This window comes from Electrona antarctica (genome assembly GCF_951216825.1).
Source record: "Electrona antarctica genome assembly, chromosome: 8".
Lineage (NCBI taxonomy): Eukaryota > Metazoa > Chordata > Actinopteri > Myctophiformes > Myctophidae > Electrona > Electrona antarctica.
Window position 1 is genome coordinate 39,589,514 of NC_136789.1, and position 22,276 is coordinate 39,611,789.

The 22,276-nt window shown below is 44.1% G+C and overlaps 1 protein-coding gene across 2 annotated transcripts in view; it reads left to right on the plus strand.

Moving 5' to 3' along the window:
* Positions 1-11,847, plus strand: part of ypel2a (yippee-like 2a) — a 30,132-nt gene extending 18,285 nt beyond the window's left edge. The window contains exons 2-5 of one of the 2 annotated variants that reach the window (XM_079508240.1): positions 3,269-3,633; positions 6,810-6,853; positions 7,143-7,251; positions 8,814-11,847. In XM_079508240.1, the coding sequence (XP_079364366.1) occupies positions 3,526-3,633; positions 6,810-6,853; positions 7,143-7,251; positions 8,814-8,903 (351 nt within the window). In that variant the 5' untranslated portion in view covers positions 3,269-3,525 and the 3' untranslated portion in view covers positions 8,904-11,847. Of the gene's footprint in view, positions 1-3,268; positions 3,634-6,809; positions 6,854-7,142; positions 7,252-8,813 lie in introns of those variants that run through there. The other variant, XM_079508239.1, reaches the window with a different exon arrangement.
* The last annotated feature ends 10,429 nt before the right edge of the window (positions 11,848-22,276 follow it).

Below are 22,276 nucleotides of genomic sequence, written 5' to 3' on the forward strand. Positions count from 1 at the left end.
TTTTGCCTGCCATAGGATGTTAATGGTAGGGTCACAAGAAACCCCTATGAAAAGAAATGCCTCAATACCGACAAAGTGGATTCATGAATATATGTATATAGACAATAAAAAAGACTATATACCAAATTTCCCACCCGTCCACCTCGACTGCCGGACTATAAGTCAAAAGGGAGACATCGAAGAGGAATGATGGATGGGGAAGGATCAACATATATATATGGAATGTTAGAACAGGTTCTTACATGTCCATATATGGAGATCTAAGGGTTTGAGGTCAGATGAGTTGCTGCTGGCCAATATTGATGACATCAGGGATCTCCATATATGGGCTTAACTGTGACTGCAGGCCACATTTACTATATATCCATCTCTGGTGATGTCACAATGACCTGGGCACCATATATAGGGGCTGATGTCACGATGACCTGGGCACCTGGGGGCTTGCCTGGGGTGACCAGGGGGCTGATGTCACGATGACCTGGGCACCTGGGGGCTTGCCTGGGGTGAGTGACGGAGTTAGGTGTCGTGACAGAGTGATTGTGGGTTAGGTGTCAAAAATGCAAGGTTTCATAGTTATTTGCGACATTCCGGTCGCAATAATGTCAGTCCAGAAGAACACGTGGGTTGTAGTCGCGACATACCAAAGCCTACATGGGTTGTGCAGTCGACGCGCTGTGATTGGCCAGTTGCTGTGATTGAAAGCCTAAACCTAACCCTAAACTTAACCTCAGTAAAACTATACCTAAACCTAACCCTAACCCTAACCTCAGTAAACTTAACTTGCCCGGGGGCGTGGTTATAAACACAACCCGTGTAGGAATTAGTATGTAGCGTTGTAGTCAGATCTGCCATGTTTGATGTTTGGACCCTCAAACTGTCTGTTAAGCTAAAGCAGCTAAGTAATTGACAATAAAGTCACAACACCAACTTTGATGAAGCAGTATTGCATTGTTTTCAAAATATAAGGTTTTCATATATATATATATATATATATACCCCAGGCAGGAGCGGTCTTTTAGATGGGTCCCAGGGACATTCTATGAGTCCTACTTCAACAACATTATACGAGTCATAATTTGTCATGTTTACAAATTACAGCGTTTTAACTCTGTAAGTAAATAAACACAATTCCAAATCTGACAACTTGAATGTAACATGGATTGTGTTACAGTACAGTAACCTGCCGAGTACAGTAGTGCGACCCAGGACCCCCGGAAGGGGACACGATTGCGTCCTTTATCAATATATTGCGTCAAAAACGCAGCCTGTTTGCAACACTGGTAGCTGTGCCCTCTGACCTCCAACGCCCCCTTCCCCCCCTCCCCCCGCAATGCTCTGACCTCAGCACTTCCATTCACACCCCGCTAAGTGACCCCCCCCCCCCCCCCACACACACACACACACACACACACACACACACACACACACACACACACACACACACACACGCACACACACATGCACACACATTGTGCCAACTAGTGGCACTGAGTCAGCAGGCAGGCCCACCACAGCTGAAGAGCTGCTTACCTCAGGGATACTGCTGAGGTGGGGGACCACAGGGCTGAACTCCAGGACCCCTCATAGACTGACTGGACATGTTAGCCCCATAAAGACCTGAGGCCCATTCTGCATGTGTCTTCAAAAAAAATGCCAACAGTTGTTCTCAAACATTTTCATGTCAAGGACCCCCAAAATGATGTATTTATGTCTTTATAGATTTTAATGTAAATTGGTATAAAAAAAAAATATATATGTGTATAGTATGTATGTGTATTCAAAGATTTGAATGGGATTTGAAATGAGTTAAGATAATATGTCATATTATTTTGCCGTTTTTTTGACTTTTCACCAACATAAATGGCCGCTGCCCAAACAGACAATAATAATAACAGCTAATAATAATGGCCAAGTGAGGGTTAATACCATCCCATTCATTCTTAACAGGACAGTGACTGACTGCACACCTGAGCAACTGGTCCAACCGCATGTAGTGTACAGTAGTGTAAGCTTCCCCTGCCCTGCTTGCTCTCCGGTTTTAAAGGCTTTGGATGCTGCCAGACCTGAGCGGCTTACCTGTCTGTGTGTACCTGTGTGTGTGTGTGTGTGTGTGTGTGTGTGTGTGTGTGTGTGTGTGTGTGTGTGTGTGTGTGTGTGTGTGTGTGTGTGTGTGTGTGTGTGTGTGTGTGTGTGTGTGTGTGTGTGTGTGTGTGTGTGTGTGTGTGTGTGTGTGTGTGTGTGTGTGTGTGTGTGTGTGTGCGCGCACACGTCAACAACTGTAACTCTAATCTGGCGGGCCATATGCTTGGTAAGCCCAGTAAATCTGTCGCGTCGTTGAGTAGTCAAAAAGGGCATTCCTGTGTCATCTTTTCAGACAGCGTGCATTAGGGATGCATGATATTGAAACATTTTGGGTTAAAAGGGGTGTTTTTCCAATTCCCTTTTCTTATCTAAAATGGAGAAGAAAGTATCAAAAAGCCACAAAGATGAAAAGTGAAAGTGATTTCACTTCTGCCTCATTTGTTCCTCATTTCACCTGGAAATCTGGAAACAACGTTTGCATAATTGCAGATACCGATGTAAATACTAAAAGGTCAAATAATGGTCAATAACTCAACTCAACTCATCTCTGTCGGGTGGAAACCTCCCATGTCCAAAGCTGTTACTTTAGTATGAGAAGTAGCAGATCCACAAGCTCAAAGCACGCCACTTTGCATCACATTTCGAGCTTGTGGATCTGCTACTATTATGTCTTGGGGCTTTTTTCTGCCTTTATTTGATAGTGTACAGTAAGTTGACAGGAAATGGGGGGGGGGGGGGGGGGGGGAGAGATGGGGAGTGACGCGCTGTCAGGCAGTGTGAATTGTTTCAGAATCTTTTGATTTAGTCTTAGTCTTTGTCTTAGTACTATTTAGTCTTCTGAAATGAAATTGTTAAGTCTTAGACTAGTCTTAGTCAACTAAATAGTAGAAACCTTAGTCAACAAAATTAACACTGCTATCAGGCTAGGATCACAAGGCCCGCTAGGCCCGGGCCGGATCTGCTACTTTTCATTCTTGTGTGTGACTTTGTCCAAAGCTGTTACTTTTCAGGATTCCATTTCAAAAGCATCAAAAGTAGCATATCCACAAGCTCAAAACGCGTCGCTTCGCGCCGCGTTTCGAGCTTGTCGATCTGCTACTTTTGATGCTTTTGTGTGACTTTCTGCTGTCATTTGTGTGGGACCGTTCGGCCATTTTCTGACCGTGCGTTTCTCTTGCGTTTGCAGTTTCCCCTTCAGGCCGGTGGCTCGCCGGCGGCCCTGGTGTCCCCCTTGCATCACGGCCCTTGCCCGCCTGCTGCCCTGCTTCCCCTGCAAGTCCACCGGGGTCGTCTCCTCCTCCAGCCCTTTGTTCCTGCTCACCGTGGAGGCCCGGCCGCCTGGGCCCCAGCGCCAGCAACACCGTCATTCCCACCGCCGCCTCCGTCACCTCCTCCTCCTCCTCCTCCCGGTCGGCGCCGCTCCGCTCGCCAGCCCGCGACATCATGACGCGCTCCAAGACCTTCCAGGCGTACCTGCCCAACTGCCACCGCACCTACAGCTGCATCCACTGCCGAGCGCACCTGGCCAACCACGACGAGCTCATCTCCAAGGTCAGCGCTGGTGATCTCTTTTAAATGTTCTTTTTTTTCGCCTTTATTTTTATATTTTTTATGGAGGGACAGACAGTAGGCTGACAGGAAATGGGGAGAGAGATGGGGGGGAAGACATGGAGTAAAGGCCGTCGGGATCGGGAGTCGAACCCGCGGCACACTGCCAGGCTGGATTACCAGCCAAGGTGCCTGGACCATTGACCCATGGCCCAGGCCAGCGCTGGTGATCTCTTGAGGCAGGAGTGGTTCTGCAAACGTTTTCCAATGTCGAGGAGGACCACCCAAAATGATACCCCCCTCCCCCGTCTCAAAAATATATTTTATGCCAGGGACCACCAGAAGTATTTGAGTTAAAAATGTTCACTTAGAGGAATATATATATTCAAAGATTTGCCGAAGTTGTATAAAAAAATAAATACAAAAATAATAATATTAATTGCGGCCCCTAAAGGTGTCACAGAGACTAAAGTCTTTTTGGGAGTGTTTAACCCATTGCTGGCTGTCTGAATACAAAACATATATGTCATTACATTTTTGACATAATATTGCTTATAGCTACATTAATAATATAAAATAAATGAATGTTTTTGGACATACAAGGTATGTCCACCCAACACAGACTCTGAATCCGGCTAATGACCAAATGTATCACATAGTCTCTGTCTGTAGGAAACTCATACATACATCGTCCTCATACGTCCGAAACTGTTTTCTAATTCAAAAGTATTATATCCACTTGCGGATCTGCTACTGTTTGTGTGACGTGGTATTGATCAAGTAGGATGTTAAATTAGGGTGGGTTCGGCCCGGGGGGAACCCCAAATATGGAGATAAGATTTCTGTCCGACAACAACGACATGTCATTTCACCTCTGTCCAATAAAGCAGAAATGTCTTTAAAAAATCACACCCGTGTGAACTGAGTGGTGTAAGGTCTGTCTGACGTAATGAAATCATGTCTGACGTAATGAAATCACACCCGGGTGTGATTTCATTACCTGGCTTTGTTTGTGCAGAAAAAATGAGCATGGTTGCTATGTTCACCCTGTTCACCCGGGTGTGATTTCATTACGTCATTACAACAGGGTGAACATAGCAACCATGCTCATTTTTTCTGCACAAAAAAGCCAGTTGTAGGAGTGGTTTACACCACTCAAAAATGGTCTTTCACGAGGTGGGTTTTATAATAAGGTAGGTGGGTGTTTCTCTCACTACCTCCCAATTTTCCTGAGAAGCCATATGGCTGTGCGAATGGCCCCCATGCCCACTCTGCACAGGGCTGTTTGAATGGCCCCCCTGGCCACTCTGCACAGGGCTGTGTGAATGGCCCCCCTGGCCACTAGGCACAGGGCTGTGTGAATGGCCCCCCTGCCCACTCTGCACAGGGCTGTGTGAATGGCCCCCATGCCCACTCTGCACAGGGCTGTTTGAATGGCCCCCCTGGCCACTCTGCACAGGGCTGTGTGAATGGCCCCCCTGGCCACTAGGCACAGGGCTGTGTGAATGGCCCCCCTGCCCACTCTGCACAGGGCTGTGTGAATGGCCCCCCTGGCCACTAGGCACAGGGCTGTGTGAATGGCCCCCCTGGCCACTCTGCACAGGGCTGTGTGAATGGCCCCCCTGGCCACTAGGCACAGGGCTGTGTGAATGGCCCCCCTGCCCACTCTGCACAGGGCTGTGTGAATGGCCCCCCTGGCCACTAGGCACAGGGCTGTGTGAATGGCCCCCCTGCCCACTCGGCACAAGGCTTTGTTCCATTGTGCTGTGAGCGCCTTTGGGTTGGTGTGCTGTCCCGACTGCTATGCCTGCAGGGCCCAGCATACCATATTCACATGATATTTATACATCCAGATGGAGCTTTGTTTAAACACTCTCTGACCTTAGTATAGGTCCTGCAACCAGTGTTGCCATGTCTGCTTCTTATAAGAGACTTTGGTCTTGTTTTTTTTCTTTGTTTTTCTGTAAAGTTGCTTGTAAATATTGGGAGTTTCGGGTTGCAGATTATTTGGGGCTTGTTTCTGAAGTGTAGTTCCTTATTTGGGTTTGCTTCCAATGTTTTTTTTTTTTTTACCAGTGTTTCTCAAACATTTTCGTGTCAAAGACTCCTGAAAATGTATGCTCCACCCTTACTGGGCCTTACTGAGCCGGTCCGAGGCCCAGTCCGACCATAACATGTATTCACCATTTTAAACCTGAACAAAACGAAGAGAGAAAAAAGAACATCGCCAGTAGGCAGCACCAATGGCAGCACCAGTAGGCAGCACCAATGGCAGCACCAGTAGGCAGCACCAATGGCAGCACCAGTAGGCAGCACCAATGGCAGCACCAGTAGGCAGCACCAATGGCTCAAATGATGGCGCAGGGAAAGAAAGTATACAGAACTTAACAGTTGTTCATAAAACATGCTACGTTTTGCACAAAATAGGCTAAAGTAAACCTATAGGGCCCTATTTTCACCATGCACCTTATACACCTTGGGCTCCATTTTCGTCACCGCTAAACCCCTTATCCCTAAACTTCTTTGCCTTTTTTTTACTATTTTGCAAAACATTTTTGAATAGTTAAAATGGCCAGTCTACAAGCTCACAACGTGTCAATGTAGATTGGCTAGTTGAATTATTCAAAAATGTTTTTCAAAATAGTAAAACAAAGGAAAAGAAGTTTAGGGATAAGGGGTTTAGCGGTCACGAAAATGGAGCCCCTTATCCCTAAACATCTTTGCCTTTTTTTTCCTTTTTTTTGTTTTTAAAACATTTTAAAATTGTTCAACTAGCCGTTCTACATCGACACGTTGTGAGCTTGTTCGGTGTTGTCACAACAAACTGGAATTGTACCTATTCTGCCAATGCTTTTCAATGGGAACAGATCGGTTTGTTGTCATTTGCGGATTTCTGCAAAAAAAAAGGGCGCTCTGTTCCCATTGAAAAGCATTGGCGGAATCCGCCCTCATAGGCAGAATTAAAGTTCGCTGTGACCACACCGTAGATCCTATTTTTTAATTTCCCACAAAATTGTTTCTTTTTTAGTTTTTTCTAAATACATGGGGAAAAGAACGTATATGTCATATACTGTATATTATAAAATATACAATTTCAGCACAATGAATTTTGAGGTATTTGGTTTGGTAAAAAATAATAATTTTGTGATGTTTGATTTTGTCCCATTCCTCTGTTTCAGTCATTCCAAGGTAGTCAAGGCAGAGCTTACCTCTTCAATTCTGTGTAAGTACCACCAAAAAAATCATTGATTTATAAGGGTCTTTCCTGATTATTTGATTAATGGAAGAAACTTAGGTGTAATGACAGTTAGGTGTAATGTGTGTGTGTGTGTGTGTGTGTGTGTGTGTGTGTGTGTGTGTGTGTGTGTGTGTGTGTGTGTGTGTGTGTGTGTGTGTGTGTGTGTGTGTGTGTGTGTGTGTGTGTGTGTGTGTGTGTGTGTGTGTGTGTGTGTGTGTGTGTGTGTGTGTGTGTGTGTGTGTGTGTGTGTGTGTGTGTGTGTGTGTGTGTCCAGGGTGAACGTGGGCTGTGGGCCAGCGGAGGAGCGGGTTCTGCTGACGGGCCTCCACGCCGTGGCCGACATCTACTGTGAAAACTGTAAAACCACCCTGGGATGGAAATACGTACGTAGACACACACGCACACACACACACGCAAGAGTGGATGGAATTTTTCATGTGTTTATGAGGTGACAGTACTTCATTGGACCCCTTGGTGTGGTTGTTATGTGCAATGATGTCTTCCCTTTGTATTCCTGGAGGCTGAAACCTTGATAGTCAAACGTGCCAATGAAAAAAACAGTGATATGGTGACATCACAATATCATCCCCTCCCCTAACCCCTCCCCCTTTATCATACAACAACAGCTGTGGGTGCGGCTTCAGTTCAGGTGGATCACCACCCACAAGGCAAACCAGGCATACTTAATGAACTGGTGGGCGTGTCCACATAAAAACGACATTTTAACAAATACTGTACACTTAAAAAAAAAAATCTTCCCCATTATATAATAATAATAATGTTTTAGGGTGGAAAAAAATCACGGCACTCCATCTTTAAAGAACGCTATTCCTTTTTTAAATAATATTTGACTGTACTGTGTGTGTATCTATAGTTTCATGATTAATGTGATGTTCTGCTTCCCCTTTCTTCTTTTTGCTTAGTTTTTTGTTTGTTTTATTGTATTGTGCCTTTAATTTATACTTTTCTAGTTTGTCATACTTTATTCATACATTAATGAGTATGACACACCTTTATGTGAAACATGAAAAAATCTGTAAAAATCCTATTATTAGAAAAATAATATCTATTCCTCACAGTTTTGTTTTTACAGCTATTACCAGTAAATGATAGACTAAGCTGTCGCTACAAGCTTCTGTCTTAAGTAGTGTGGTCAAGCAGGGAGCGTCTATTTACGGAAAAAAACACCAACAGTTATAATGTGGAGATAAGAGGTGTCTGCCCGACAGCGACGGTATATCCAACCTTAGAGTATACAGTTGGGTGCCACCGATATTGTCCCTTATCATTTGACCCATTTAGGCCTGACCTCAAAATTTTAAAAAATCCGTCTAAATCCTCCAGTTTTCTGAAATAAATATTTTCAGGATTTTTCATAAATAGCAGACCTACAAGCTCGTAGCGCGCCACTCGGTGGCGCGCTATGAGCTTGTAGATCTGCTATTTTTCAATAGCTAAATTATAACATAATGTTTAAAACACCAAAAGGGGTTCCCGCCCAAAATGGGTTAACTGTCCTTTTGCGCAGATCACGCAAACCTCAGCAAAAAGAAAAGGACAATATCGATGGCCTCCAACTGTATATGAATAGAGACGGCACCCGGATGAAACCCGGAGTCGAAATGGACATAGTGGCCGAATTTGATATTGCAGCGTGGGCCCAAACACATGAACGTGCTGGTCCGTTGACTATCATTGTGCACGTTCACGATGACACGTGAACGCTGAATGCCTGTAATGATAGTCAGCGGCAGCGCGTTCATGTGTTTGGGCCCAATCCATCCCAGAATGCACTCTGTTCCTACCCAGAATGCACAGTGAAATCGCCTCATGCGCTTTTGAGCAACTTAATGCAAGTGGATGGGAGGAGAACTCGGGGGCCGTCTCTATTCATATATACTCTAAGTATCCAACCTGGTCTCTTCTTCGTGTCCTCGTCTTGCAGGAGCACGCGTTCGAGAGCAGTCAGAAGTACAAGGAGGGCAAGTTCATCATCGAACTGGCCCACATGATCAAGGACAACGGCTGGGATTGACCCGGCCCACATGATCCAAGGACGACGGCTGGGGTTGAACAGAGGAGGAGGAGGAGCCCATGTCCCCCTCCCCCTCCCTCCCCGCCCGGGAGGCGTGTCTTAGGACTTTAAAAGCGCGTGGCTTGCCGATGGACGTCTAAAGCAGGAACTCGCTGTCCAGTCTTCACTCCGTACGTACACGCCCCCCCCCCCACACACACACACACACACACACGCGACCGAGCGCGTACTTTGTTAGCTCGCAATCTGTAAGGCAACGGACTGTGAGAAAAGACAACTTTGAGACGATGTGCAACACCCGTGCGCGCACACACGCACACACACATACACTCACTTCATGTACGCACGTACATGAACATGAATATTGTCCCAATGAGATCTTTTTTTTGTGTTTTTTTTTGGCGTCACCTTCCCTCCTTTTTTTGCATTGTCACTCTCCATCCCTCGTTCCGGAGTGGTGCTGTTGCCGTCCCAGCTTCCTCCTCGTTCCTTAGCTTAGCTTATTATCCTCCTGGTTAGAGGAGGGTTTCCGAGCCCCCCCCCCCTCCCCCACACACTCCTCTCAAGCCCTCCATCATCATCCCTGGCTGATGTTGCTGGCGGGAGCTTGTTGTGCCCCTGGCCTCCGGGCTGAATCGCCACGCTCACGCTCTCCAGTCTGCGCTCGTTGTGCGCACAGGTGTCAACAGAGAGGATGACGGTGATGATGACGTCCTTTGGCATGTCTAGTCCAACAACACGCAGCGATTCCTGCTCTCTCCCCGGCAGTCATTTGTTTCCTGCAGGGCACAGCGATGATGGAGGTTTTTTTATTACTGTACGTGGGGTAGATCCCCCCCCCCCCACACAGTTATAGGAGTAATTGAGGGGGGGGGGGGGGGGGGGGGGGGGGGTTGGTAGTGAAGTACTCAGGACCCCGGCCCTTATGGGAATGTAAGTCCATATACAAATATTAGATTGTATCAAAAGAATGTGTCATCACACACACACACACACACACTCAGCACCTTAAACAAAATGAACTGAACTTAATCCGAAATCGGACTGTTTTGACTGTTGAACTAAAAAAAAAAAAAAAAAAAAAAAGGCTTTATCTTTTTTCTTTTCTTTAAAAAAAAAATTTGCTTAAGATTTTTTATTATTATTTATTCATGTGTTCAAGTTACATTAAAATGTATGCTTACTTAATTTATTTGGCCCCATTGTGACAAATGGTAGCAATCTTTATGACACTTTTGTCATGTTGTCTTTTTGTATTTATTTTTCTTTGCCTTTGTCAGTGTGATGTTACTTACACAGCAAACATCCCCAACTCTGAAGGTATACAGGCCTACAAATGGACCCGCACAGTGGATGTTGCCTGTTTACCGGCCCTTGCAATGCTTTACAAATGTAGAACGACGTGAGGAAACACTTTTGAAGAGTGAAGCATTTGACGCAGGGGTCGACGAGAGAATGTGTGAGAATCGAAGCACGCTAGCGTCGCTAATGCTAGTAGCGTTCTTCCAAGACGGCCTTCGAGAAATTTGAAATCAGGAGAATATCTCGTTGTGGAAGTGAATCCAGAACAACTGGACGAACCTGGGTTCTGATACTGTACTTATTGTCATTATTCCGCTCACTCTCGTACCGGAAACAATTGCTGAGACTTACGCTCTCATCGGATGTATTCATGCCAGAATGTTACACTTGAATTTTTGTAAACTGATTTTTTCTCCAACGTCCTGCTCCTCGCTGGTTTGTTTGTTTATTTGTTTTACTTAATTATAATGTTTATTTTTTACAAAAAACATTTTACTGAAGACATATTTTGTTTTTCCTTGAGTCCCTAAATAGCCTTGAACTCAAGAACCAATACAAACCACAGAATGTGTTTTAACGGTGCAAACCAGGAAAAAAAAACGGGATCAACGTGGAACTTAACCAATCAAAAGGGAGTCGTGCGACGCATCCCTCCACAACCAAAGACTGTGTCTCATCAGTGAAACCGTGGACCTATAGTACAGACACCAGGAAGTTGATCATGATGACTGTCCCAATCGGTGAGCCGTGGACCTAGTCCAGACTCCAGACATCAGGAAGTTCATGACTTGTCCCATTTTGGTGACTATATTTGGTGTAGAGCAGGGGTCTTCAACAGGGGGGCCTGCCTTGGACCCCTAGGGGGTCCTCAGAGATACTGCAAGGGGATCTTTATTTTTTTTACACTAAACTCTTTAACCCTCGCATCCCTATTCTGGGGGGTGGGGGGGGCATTAGCCGAAAATAGCCCGATCTACAAGCTTGTAGATTGGGCTATTTTCTGCATAGACGGTTGGTGTACAGGGAAAGAAAGAGCAAACCCAAGTACGGAGTCAAAAGTTCACGTTTACAAGTATTGAGGGTTTTACTTTTAAGTGGTTAAATGTCAAATGTAAAATACACATTAACGTGATTACAATATGTAGTCTGGGGGGGGGGTCCTTGGCCTGAATAACGTTGAAGACCCCTGGTGTCGAGGGAAAACAGGAGCCTAGTATAGACCCCAAGGGGGCAAAGGTCAACTTGAGTATATAATAGGGGGTGGTTCCCGAAGGATTGGGTCTGGCCACGAGCCAGTGGAAGGCAGGCCTTTCTCTGTGAGATCGTGATGAATAGCTGTATATTCTCTACAAACATAAAAGCATTATATATACAGTATATATATATTGTGATAAAACCATATTTGCATTGTGTAAATAGCCATATTCAATGTTTTATTTATTTATTCACTTATTCAAAAGTTGACGATTGGTTATTTTAGTGTATGCTTTGCTGTCTTGTCTTGTGCTAGCGGGACATGCGACAGGTTTAGATTTCCTACTTTTTTACACTTTGACGAAAAAAAAACGTTTTCAATTGTATTGTCTTGTAAAAGGAAAGATTATGGCAATATGAGGACTCAATAAAGATTCTCGTCTAATGATCGTATTTTTTTATTTTTGTTTTGTTTTTGCAATTCTTCTGCACAAGTGGATCGCATTATGCAGAAAAACATAATTTCACCTTTCATCCTCACGTCCTCACATCTCTGACTTCACGCGTGTGTACGTCTGTAATCCATGTAACCGTTCGCCCCACCGACTTCAAATCCGACACACGCGTTCCACGGTGCCCGGCCTTGAGAATACACTGTTCTCTTGTAGATCGGCTAAAAGTGACTAATGTATGTTTTGTAATAATAATCAAAATCCACAAAGTAACTTGTTGTAACTAAAATGTTCAGATAATTGTAGTGGCGTAAAAGTGCTATATTTGTCTCTGAGGTGTAATGGAGTAGAAGTAAGATTATTGAAAATTGGAACTACTCCAACATACCTCAACATTTTACGTAATTACAGTACTTGCGTAAGTCACTTTCCACCACTGGGAGTGAGTGTGTATGAACCCTGGTAGTATTGAGGCCTGGCCTGCATGGCTTTGTAATGTATGTGGTTCTCTACATCAGCAGATGGTAGGACATGGGGGTCTCCTAGCAACTGGCTTCCAGAAGCAAACTGAATAGCTGCTGTTTAGCGTGGGCTTGGCCTCTCTTTCTTTGAACACATGCATGGCACGCTCCCAGCAAGACATGATAGCACCATGCCATGACCTGTCCACTCCTCACTGTCCACTCCGTCCACTCCACTCCGTCCACTCCTCACTGTCCACTCCTCACTGTCCACTCCTCACGGTCCACTCCACACTGTCCACTCCACACTGTCCACTCCTCACTGTCCACTCCTCACTGTCCACTCCACACTGTCCACTCCTCACTGTCCACTCCTCACTGTCCACTCCACACTGTCCACTCCTCACTGTCCACTCCTCACTGTCCACTCCACACTGTCCACTCCTCACTGTCCACTCCTCACTGTCCACTCCTCACTGTCCACTCCACACTGTCCACTCCACACTGTCCACTCCTCACTGTCCACTCCACACTGTCCACTCCTCACTGTCCAGTCCTCACTGTCCACTCCACACTGTCCACTCCTCACTGTCCACTCCACACTGTCCACTCCTCACTGTCCACTCCTCACTGTCCACTCCTCACTGTCCACTCCTCACTGTCCACTCCACACTTTCCACTCCACCTGGAACGCATCTGTGTCACCTTATAGCTTTTAAACACTTTATTTTAAACTTTAGCTGTTGAAAAATAGCAGATCTACAAGCTCATAGCGTGGCACTTGGTGCCACGCTATGGGCTTGTATCTGCTATTTTTTTTTAAAGCGCAAATAACATGCATTTTAAAACAGTTTTTAATATTTCATATCATATTGTCTATGTCCCTCAAACTTAATTTTAATGTTTGAGCCTCAATCACCCCTCTGATATAACCAGTCCTTGTCTTTTCTTTTCTGGACTTTGAAAGCAGTTTTAGCTGCAGTACCACAATGTCCTGAGGTGGCGGGGGTGCTGATATGCAGATTATTTAATATTTGAGTCATTATAATACTGATGCTAGATAAAACCAGGCTTGTTTCCATTCCATGCCAGTTTGGAAAATCAACAATGGCGGACATTGTAAACAAAGTGGAAATGCAAATTTGGAACTGAAGACTGAAGAAGAGGTGGAATTATACAAAGTAGGGTGACATTGATGACATCACGATGAGGCCAAAATCAGTCGAGCTGTTCCTGAGAGCAATTTCCATTAAAGCACCCATATGATATGAAAGCCTGATTGTTCAAAATTGGTTATTTGTGGGGATAGAAAACACATATGGGAGCCCCAAAAACACAAAAGAAATAGAAAAAGTTGAATTTTATGTTATAGGTCCTTTAAATCATGAAAATCATGAACATATTTTCAGATGGGGGTCGGCGGCCAATTACATATCATTTTGTGGATCCTTGACATGAAATAGTTTGAGAATCACTCATAAAAAAGCTGTACATGTTTTAGAAGATATTTGTAGAACCTGGTCTCAATGTGTTAAAGGTGCAGGAAGTGATTAAATAGCTACATTGTTGCTGTCGGGCAGAAACCTTGGTGTCCCTCAAAAGTAGCAGATCTCCAAGCTCGAAACGTGATGCAAAGCGACGCGTTTTTGAGCTTGTAGATTTGGTATTTTTGAATTTGAATCTTGAAAAGTAGTTTCACATAATGAGGTTTCCACCCGACAGAGTCTGATAGTGATGACACAGAAATGAGCACACACAAAATTGGAACTGGAAAGAAAATGACTCTCTCATGAAATTGGTGTCCCTGAAAATGTGTTTTCTGTTTATTAAAGAGCTGGAGAGACACCTGTTACTGAACAAACGCTCTTTTTTTAATAATAATTGTACAAACAAATAATAATTATACTAAACAAATTATAATGAACAAATAATTATTATAATAAACAAATAATTGTTTCAACCAAAATCACGACCATGAACACTATACATTTAACTCTGGGAGTGTACAAGTGTACCAAATGAACCATATGTACACTCCTAGACAGAGTTATAGACCTGTAAGGGTCCATTTGGTTCCATTGGTAGCAAAGCGTCCAATACAGTTCAATAGTTCATTAATAGCACATCCATGTCTCATGATGACCACATGTGTAAAGTATCCAAGTTGTCTGACTGTCTGCTGACGTTATTCTTCGGGAATTAATGGTCAGACAGGTTTTAATTTGATTAAAGCAGCGTAACTTTCCTGTTGTGCTGACATTTTTTTACCATTGAGCTAATTGTTGTGATCTCTAGAACAGGGGTTCTCAACCTTTTTGGCCGGGGACCCGCGGAAATGCTTTGGCAATGTCTCGGGACCCCCAATATAAATTGACTGCTACAATAACCTTAAACCATTTTGGGCGGGAACCCCTTTTGGTGTTTTAAGCATTGTTATAATTTAGCTATTGAAAAATAGCAGATCTACAAGCTCATAGCGCGCCACCGAGTGGCGCGCTACGAGCGGCGCGCTACGAGCTTGTAGGTCTGCTATTTTAGAAAGATCGTGAAAATAATTTTTTTTTAAAAACCTTTTTTTTCTTTTCTTTTTTTTTAAAATAATTTGGGGACCCCCCAAAATAATTTGGCGACCCCCAGAGGGGTCGCGACCCACGGGTTGAGAACCCCTGCTCTAGAAGACCCTCGGTCTGGCGCTGACAGGCTGGTAGTGTGTGCAGGCTGGGTGGTGTGTGACAATCCAGTTGAAGTATCATACTATCATAGTGACGTAACAACAAGATATATGAGACATAGAAACGTGATAATGACTAAGGCTGACCTCGCTCAGTGGCGACATCTAACAGATGGCTCTCGTATCTATAAAGTACAATGCAGGCTGTACTATCACATATCAAGTACACAGTACACTGTATCTCAAGATCAAGTACACAGACTTACTTAGATGTACATGGACAATTCATAACGCTAATTAGAGTCCGCCTGCTCGCTTTACTCTTCAGGCACAGGCAGACGGAGAGATACAGAGTATCTCTCTGTCTGCCTGTGGGCAGAGTATGGGCACAAAAGGGACACATCGAATAGAAGGCAGCACGACTCCATCTCGTCTCACTCACTTTAATCATTTTACCGGGTGCAAAGTCAGAAACGACATTTTAAACAGAAGAAAACCAGCACTTATTTGTTTTACCATTGGTAGGTTGGGTATGGTATGCTGCAAACAAGCAACGACATTGTGTGCTGCTTGTTTGCAGCATACCATACCCAACCTACCAATGGTAAAATAAACAAGTGCCTTAAAAGCTATTGCCGTGAGTGCTGGTTTTCTTCTGCACAAAAGGGACACAGACAGATAGTTAAAACGGGTGCTATGACAAGTTGACAACGGGTATTATTAGGTTCCCAAGTTGCATAGTTCTCAAGTAGGCCGGTGACCGACGGTCACGCACAGGTCTAGTAGGTAGAATGAAAGTGTGGTGTGACTGTGCCCTTAGCGATGAAATAAGTTTATATAAGATAGATAGATATCTGTCATTAACTGCCATTGCATCTCTGTATGTATTTATCATTTTATTTTACCGACGACACAGGATGGTGCCATGGTGGTCATTGCGATGTCACAGTAATGTAACTTTGGGAGTGTAGCTAAATGGATCCGCTCATTCCATGTTGTGGTCTCGAAGTCAAGTTTTGTGGCGAAGATTAAGTAAATTAAATGTAAATTGTGCTAGCAAGTGGTTGGTGCTGCAAGCAGTGCAGATTGAGGTTGGAGGACGGGGCTGTGCGGGGCTAGGTTCCTTGTGGCTGTCTGTCCATGCGTGATGCGCCAGGGCGTTGTGAGATGGGCCCCAAAGCGAGCAGGTATCAGACATCAGACAGGCGCCAACTTGCGACAGCCGACCGACAGCGTTTGTTACATTTAGTTTAGATGTAAAACCTTACTTTAACTTAAGCTTATCTTTAGTTTATCTAGTCAGTAGATCAATGAACCTAAACCCTGGTGCTCTGAACTGAAAGACCACATGCTCTTGTGAGTACGAGAGAATAAATAATAATAATTATTATTATTATTATAAAACTTTATTTGTATAGCACCTTTTATGACATGAAATATGCAGCTCAAAGTGCTTTACAGAGCAATGGAGAAAAAAAGAAAAGCAAGGCATAAACAAGTAAAATTATTTTAAAATCAATCTTAAAAATAACCGGAAGCCAATGCAGTGAAGCTAAAACTGGAGTAATATGTTCTCTCATCTTAGTTTTAGTTAAAACTCTGGCTGCCGAATAGCTTAACTGCTATATACATTAGGCAATTGCTCTTTTATGGAGCAGGCTGGGGGGGGGGGATGCTTTTTAATTTAGAAGAGATGGTGTGTGTGTGTGTGTGTGTGTGTGTGTGTGTGTGTGTGTGTGTGTGTGTGTGTGTGTGTGTGTGTGTGTGTGTGTGTGTGTGTGTGTGTGTGTGTGTGTGTGTGTGTGTGTGTGTGTGTGAGCCACCGCTGCTAAAAATAACAGCCCTGTGTGCGTTGGTGGAAATGTTCTGTACAAAGAACAATTAAAACTCACAGGGGGGCCGTATTCACAAAACATGTTAGGGCTAAAAGTTCACGCTACAGCTGAGTGGGATTAATCTTTTTGAATGTAGGACAGGGGTCTTCAACAGGGGGTCTGGGACCCCTAGGGGGTCCTCAGAGTTACCATGGGGGTGGGGTGGGGGGATGGGATCTTTGTGTGAGAAACTTTTGTGATAGAAACTTTTTTTTACATTTACCACTTCACTTTTCTAGGGGGCAACATTATAGCCGAATATAGCAGATCTACAAGATCTTTGTGTAGATCTGCTATTTTCTGAAAATAGGTTTGGTTTAGCCAATTACTCGGGGGGCCAACTTGCAATATCCTCAGTGGGCAGTGGTGGAAAAAGTACTCAATTGTTTTACCTTAAGTAAAAGTACTTAAAGTGCCAAAAGCCAAAGTACTCATTATGCAGAATGTCTCATGTCTTGCCATGAGAAAATAATTGTGTAAGTGTTGTTGCTGTTGTTGTAACTGTTTGTTTTTTACTGTTGTTGAGACCGAAGACAAATTTCCACACGTGGACAATAAATTAAACTAACTAACTAACTAACTAATTTCAAGTTTTCAAATGTATACAAATCTTTTGAAAATAGCGGATCTACAAGCTCACAATATGTCGCATCACGACACATTGTGAGCTTGTAGATTGTGTATTTTCAAATTGCCAAAATATATATAGGGCTGAAGCGGGTAATGTATGTTTTGTAATAATAATCAAAATCTACAAAGTAACTAGTAACAAATAAACAAGTTTTCAAATAAATATATTTGCCTCCGAGATGATGTGGAGAAGTAAAAGTACTGGCAAATACTACAGTATTTGTACTCAAGTGAAGTACAAATACCTCAAAATTGTACTTAAGTACAGTACCTAAGTACATAAGTTACTTTCCACCACTGTCAGTGGGGCCTCTGCCCACAGGTTGAGCACCGGGGCTGTACGTGACGAGATGTAAATGTAAAGTGTGTCAGTCATACAGTCACGTCATTACTGTATGGCTGACATGTTGAACTTGGCCCGGGAGCTTTGGCTACAGCCCAGTCAGCCACTAAGGCTTATCGCTTAGGCTGAGCTCACACCTTTCATGCAATTCTCTGTGCTCGTTGGGTGTTGTGTCATGGCCGCCCAGCGGCCCAATGCATTTCCAATGGAGGTCACATGGTTTGACCCAACATTGTGTTGTGTGAGGGGGAGGGGCGCACGACTGCGCCCCTCCCCCTCACACAACACAATGTTGGGTCAAACCATGTGACCTCCATTGGAAATACATTGGGCGGCCATGACACTACCCAACGAGCATCCAACGAGCACGAGAATTGCATGAAAGGTGTGAGCTCAGCCTTAAGGAGGCACACGTACGGGCCATCTGTTGCCAACCCAGCGTGTACACACACACACACACACACACACACACACACACACACACACACACACACACACACACACACACACACACACACAGAAGACTTGTGCAGACACATGCTAGGCCATCGGTATTGAGTGAGACGCGTCATACAGGCTTGCGTTGTACTTGTATTACTTTAGTGTCGCTTTATTGTTTTTGGTCCTTTCTGTGTGTATTATCCTTGCACATCCTCGCTAATACTTTCACTTGGTTAATATTGGAGGCCCCCCCCTCCAATATTAACCAAGTGAAAGGGGGGGGGGGGGGGGGGAGTGGTTGAGGCACTTTTGAAGTGATGATGATTACACTGACCTTTACAATGATTGTCTTCTTTTCAATCACATCAGAATTGGCACAAAACTGCCACTTACGGGTCCATTTGTACACTCAGAGGTGCACACCCGTATAAGGGGCCATTTGGGAACCCCCTCAAGGACCCACTTGACCCACTGGTGTAGGTCCAGGACAGTGTTTCCAGTGAGGCTAGCCAACATGCACAATATATCAGTGCCCTGACTCTGTTTTGACCAGAATGGAACACAACCTTAAATTAGCATCATTGGTAACACCTGTGAAGGAAGTTATATATGAGGAAGAGGCCCAATTTCTTTCCAATATGGCTGCCGTGTGCCTATTGGGGAACCATAGAGTCATGATATATCGAGGAACGTCGGGCAGTGAGGGTGATCTTTGTTACTTGCGGTCTATTATTTCTGGGAGGGGGGCTTCAGGTCTCAGTAATAATTAGCCTATCCTCTTAGCAGCAGATGGTATGAACGGGATGGGGATGGGAGAGGAGGGAGGGGGGCCAGGAGATAATAGCAGAGCAGAGTCACAGCTGTGTAGAGCAGGCCAGGGCTAATGACATAGTAGACTCTCATTTAGAAAAGGCTTTCACGCACAGCACACATATCAGCTTAACCCAACACACAGTCAAATCCTGGTGTGTCGACATAACTAGTCTGAAAGTAGTACAAATGGAACCCAAGTCATTTCGAGACACAGAGTGAGTAGACAGAAATGCTGCCATCAGCATTAGATATGAAACGAGGCTGAAAATGGGTGACGTGGTCCTTTAATCGTACTTACTTACTATACTGTATCCGGAAAATCATTGTTAAGCAATATACAGTGCTCAAAACCCACACACAAGCCCTTTGATTGGTGATCCCTGCAACCAGGTTAGGGGTGCTGACTGGCTTGGCCCCTGCCTGCCCTAGCCAGTTAGCCCTGGGTGGAAGGGTGGTGGTTCTCAACCTTTTCAGGCTGTGACACCCCAAAATAATCGTATATGAACTGGGGACACCCCACCCAGCTGGCAAGCACTTAAGTTGGAATTGTAGGAGTTGAGGCATTACACTTTTGTTTGACTCGGTTCCACAGATAAATATTGTGGAAAACGCCTCGCAACGTCTATTTTCACAATTTTTGCCTTTTTCTTAAATCATTTGACACATTGGCCAATGTGTGAGCCACAGGTTGAGAACCACTGGTACTCAGGTTGAGATGAGAACCCAGTCATTTATATACCAGAGGACACGGTCGGATAGAGTGGCTGCTTTGCAACCGTAAAGGTTCCCAGTTCGATCACGGGCTCCCCCCGAGTTACTGTCGAAGTGTCCTTGAGCAAGATGCTGAACCCCTAATTGGTGTGTGTGTGTGAATAGGTGAATGTATAATGCACAATCTATGTAAAGCGCCTTGGATAAAGGCGCTATATAAATGCGCCATTTATCAACAACCAGCTGATTAGCACTTCACTCAGGCATGGACAGAGATTGTTGTCTGTCCATTGTGATGTGTGTCTGTGTTTACAGCAGTGGTGGAAAGTAAATAAATAGGCTACATTTACTTTATTTAAGTGCTGTACTTAACACCCATTAAGGCCTGAGGCCGATTCTACTAATGTCGTCTAAAAAAATCAGTAGGACCCCCAGAATGAATGGCCACGGCAAGTATTGGCCACAGACCACCCCATCTGATTTGTTTACGATTTATTTTGGAGCCTTTATCTGGATAGTAGTGGAGAGTGACAGGAAACAGTGAGAGAGACAGGGAGTGACAGGCAGCAAAGGCAGGGGTCACCAACATGTCCTACAGAGGTCAGGGGTCACCAACATGTCCTACAGAGGTCAGGGGTCACCAACATGTCCGTACACGGACAAAATGTGTCTGTGGCAAAGACTTGGTCTGTCCGTGGCACATTTTAGATTTTATGTTTTACACACCATTATACTGTTCTGATTTTGATCACAAGACCCAATTACTGAATGTCAAAACTTCAGGTTTTCAGGTATATTAGGAGTCCACTATATTGGTTCACAAATGTTTTATTTGCAAGGAAGGACCCCTTTAACTCTGGTGGTGTACAAATGGAACCAAATGGACCCGTCACTCGTACCGGTCCATTTGTACACTCTCAAAGTTACAGACATATTATGGTCACTCAGGGCTGGCTCTTTTTATGTGTTTCTGGTAATATTATTGTCCACTCATTTCGTATGTCCGTGGCAAACAAAAAAATGTCCTCCACAAGCCAGCATGGTGATGACCTCCGGTCATCGGGCTCTGGAATCAAACCTGCGGGGTGGTTGTGCCACCATATGAGACTGTTTTGTGCTACAGGGAGACTGTTTTGTGCTACAGGGAGACTGTTTTGTGCTACAGGGAGACTGTTTTGTGCTAGGGACCCCCAGAAGAGATATATACAGTATATTCAAAATATTTCAAACACTTTCAAGATTTTTCTAAAATTTTCAAAAATAGCAGATACATATACCAGATATACAAGCTGTTATTTGACAGCTTAATTGTTATACAAATCATGCGCAGCATTACTTATTAAGCTATTCACAACTTTTTACTTGTGACATAGTATTGTTATGCTGAGGTATTTCTACTTACACTTAAAGCGGCACTATGTAACCTTTTTATGAATACAATGTAATGTTGTCCAATCTGTATGGTAGAGTACACACTACCATACAGATTGGACAAAATTACATTTACATACAATATAGCTCATACAATTGGGGTGTTTGCATGTTGTCTGCCTGCTCTCACATTAGATCGTGTCAAAGGTCATGTCTCACCTAGACACCTCCGACACGGATTTTGACCTGTTGTACAAGATTCAATTGATCCCCTGAGCAGCTCAGTGGTAAAAAAAATGTCAGTAATTGCACAAGAAACCGGGTTAAAATCTGGAGAAGAGGACAGTTATAGCTTTAATGCATTTGTGTATTTTATGTAATGATGTTTTTATTGTATACCAGGGGCGCCCAAAAGGTAGATCGCGATCTACCAGTAATCACAAAGGCAAGGAATTAAGATAACTTGATTGATTGACATCAAAAAGGGCCTGTCAGCTCAAACCAATTTTTGCGCTGACTAAAATGAAACCCTGGGTACAGAGGCTATAGCTCAAACCCAGAATGCAATATTTTATATCTTATGTAGAAGGGAGTTCCAACCGCGCCTCTAGCCTATGGCAGGCCAGTCTGGTGCATCTCAGAAGCAGCCAGCAGGACAGGTTACATGCGAAAAAGAAGGCACTGGAGCAGCTCAGACAATTTAGGCCCTTAGTTTAATAACAGGGTGCAGGTAAAAAGTGACAACGTTTCGATGTTTAAGTTACATCTTCGTCAGGTCATCATGATGTAACTTAAACATCGAAACGTCGTCACTTTTTACCTGCACCCTGTTATTAAACTAAGGGCCTAAATTGTCTGAGCTGCTCCAGTGCCTTCTTTTTCGCATTTTATATCACCAGTTTTTATAGTAGCTATTTGTTGATTACTTTTGATGGAGTAGTCTATAGTAATGGTCATTGTTTTCCATTGTCACTTTACTGTCCTCCAAGGGGACCTCCCCAAAATCCCAGGTTGAGAAGCAAGCACTGAGCTAAAAGGTTTGGGAAAACCACTGATATAAACTCACACGTGTCGGTTTGACCGCAGCTGTAGGGCAGTGATTTAGACAGC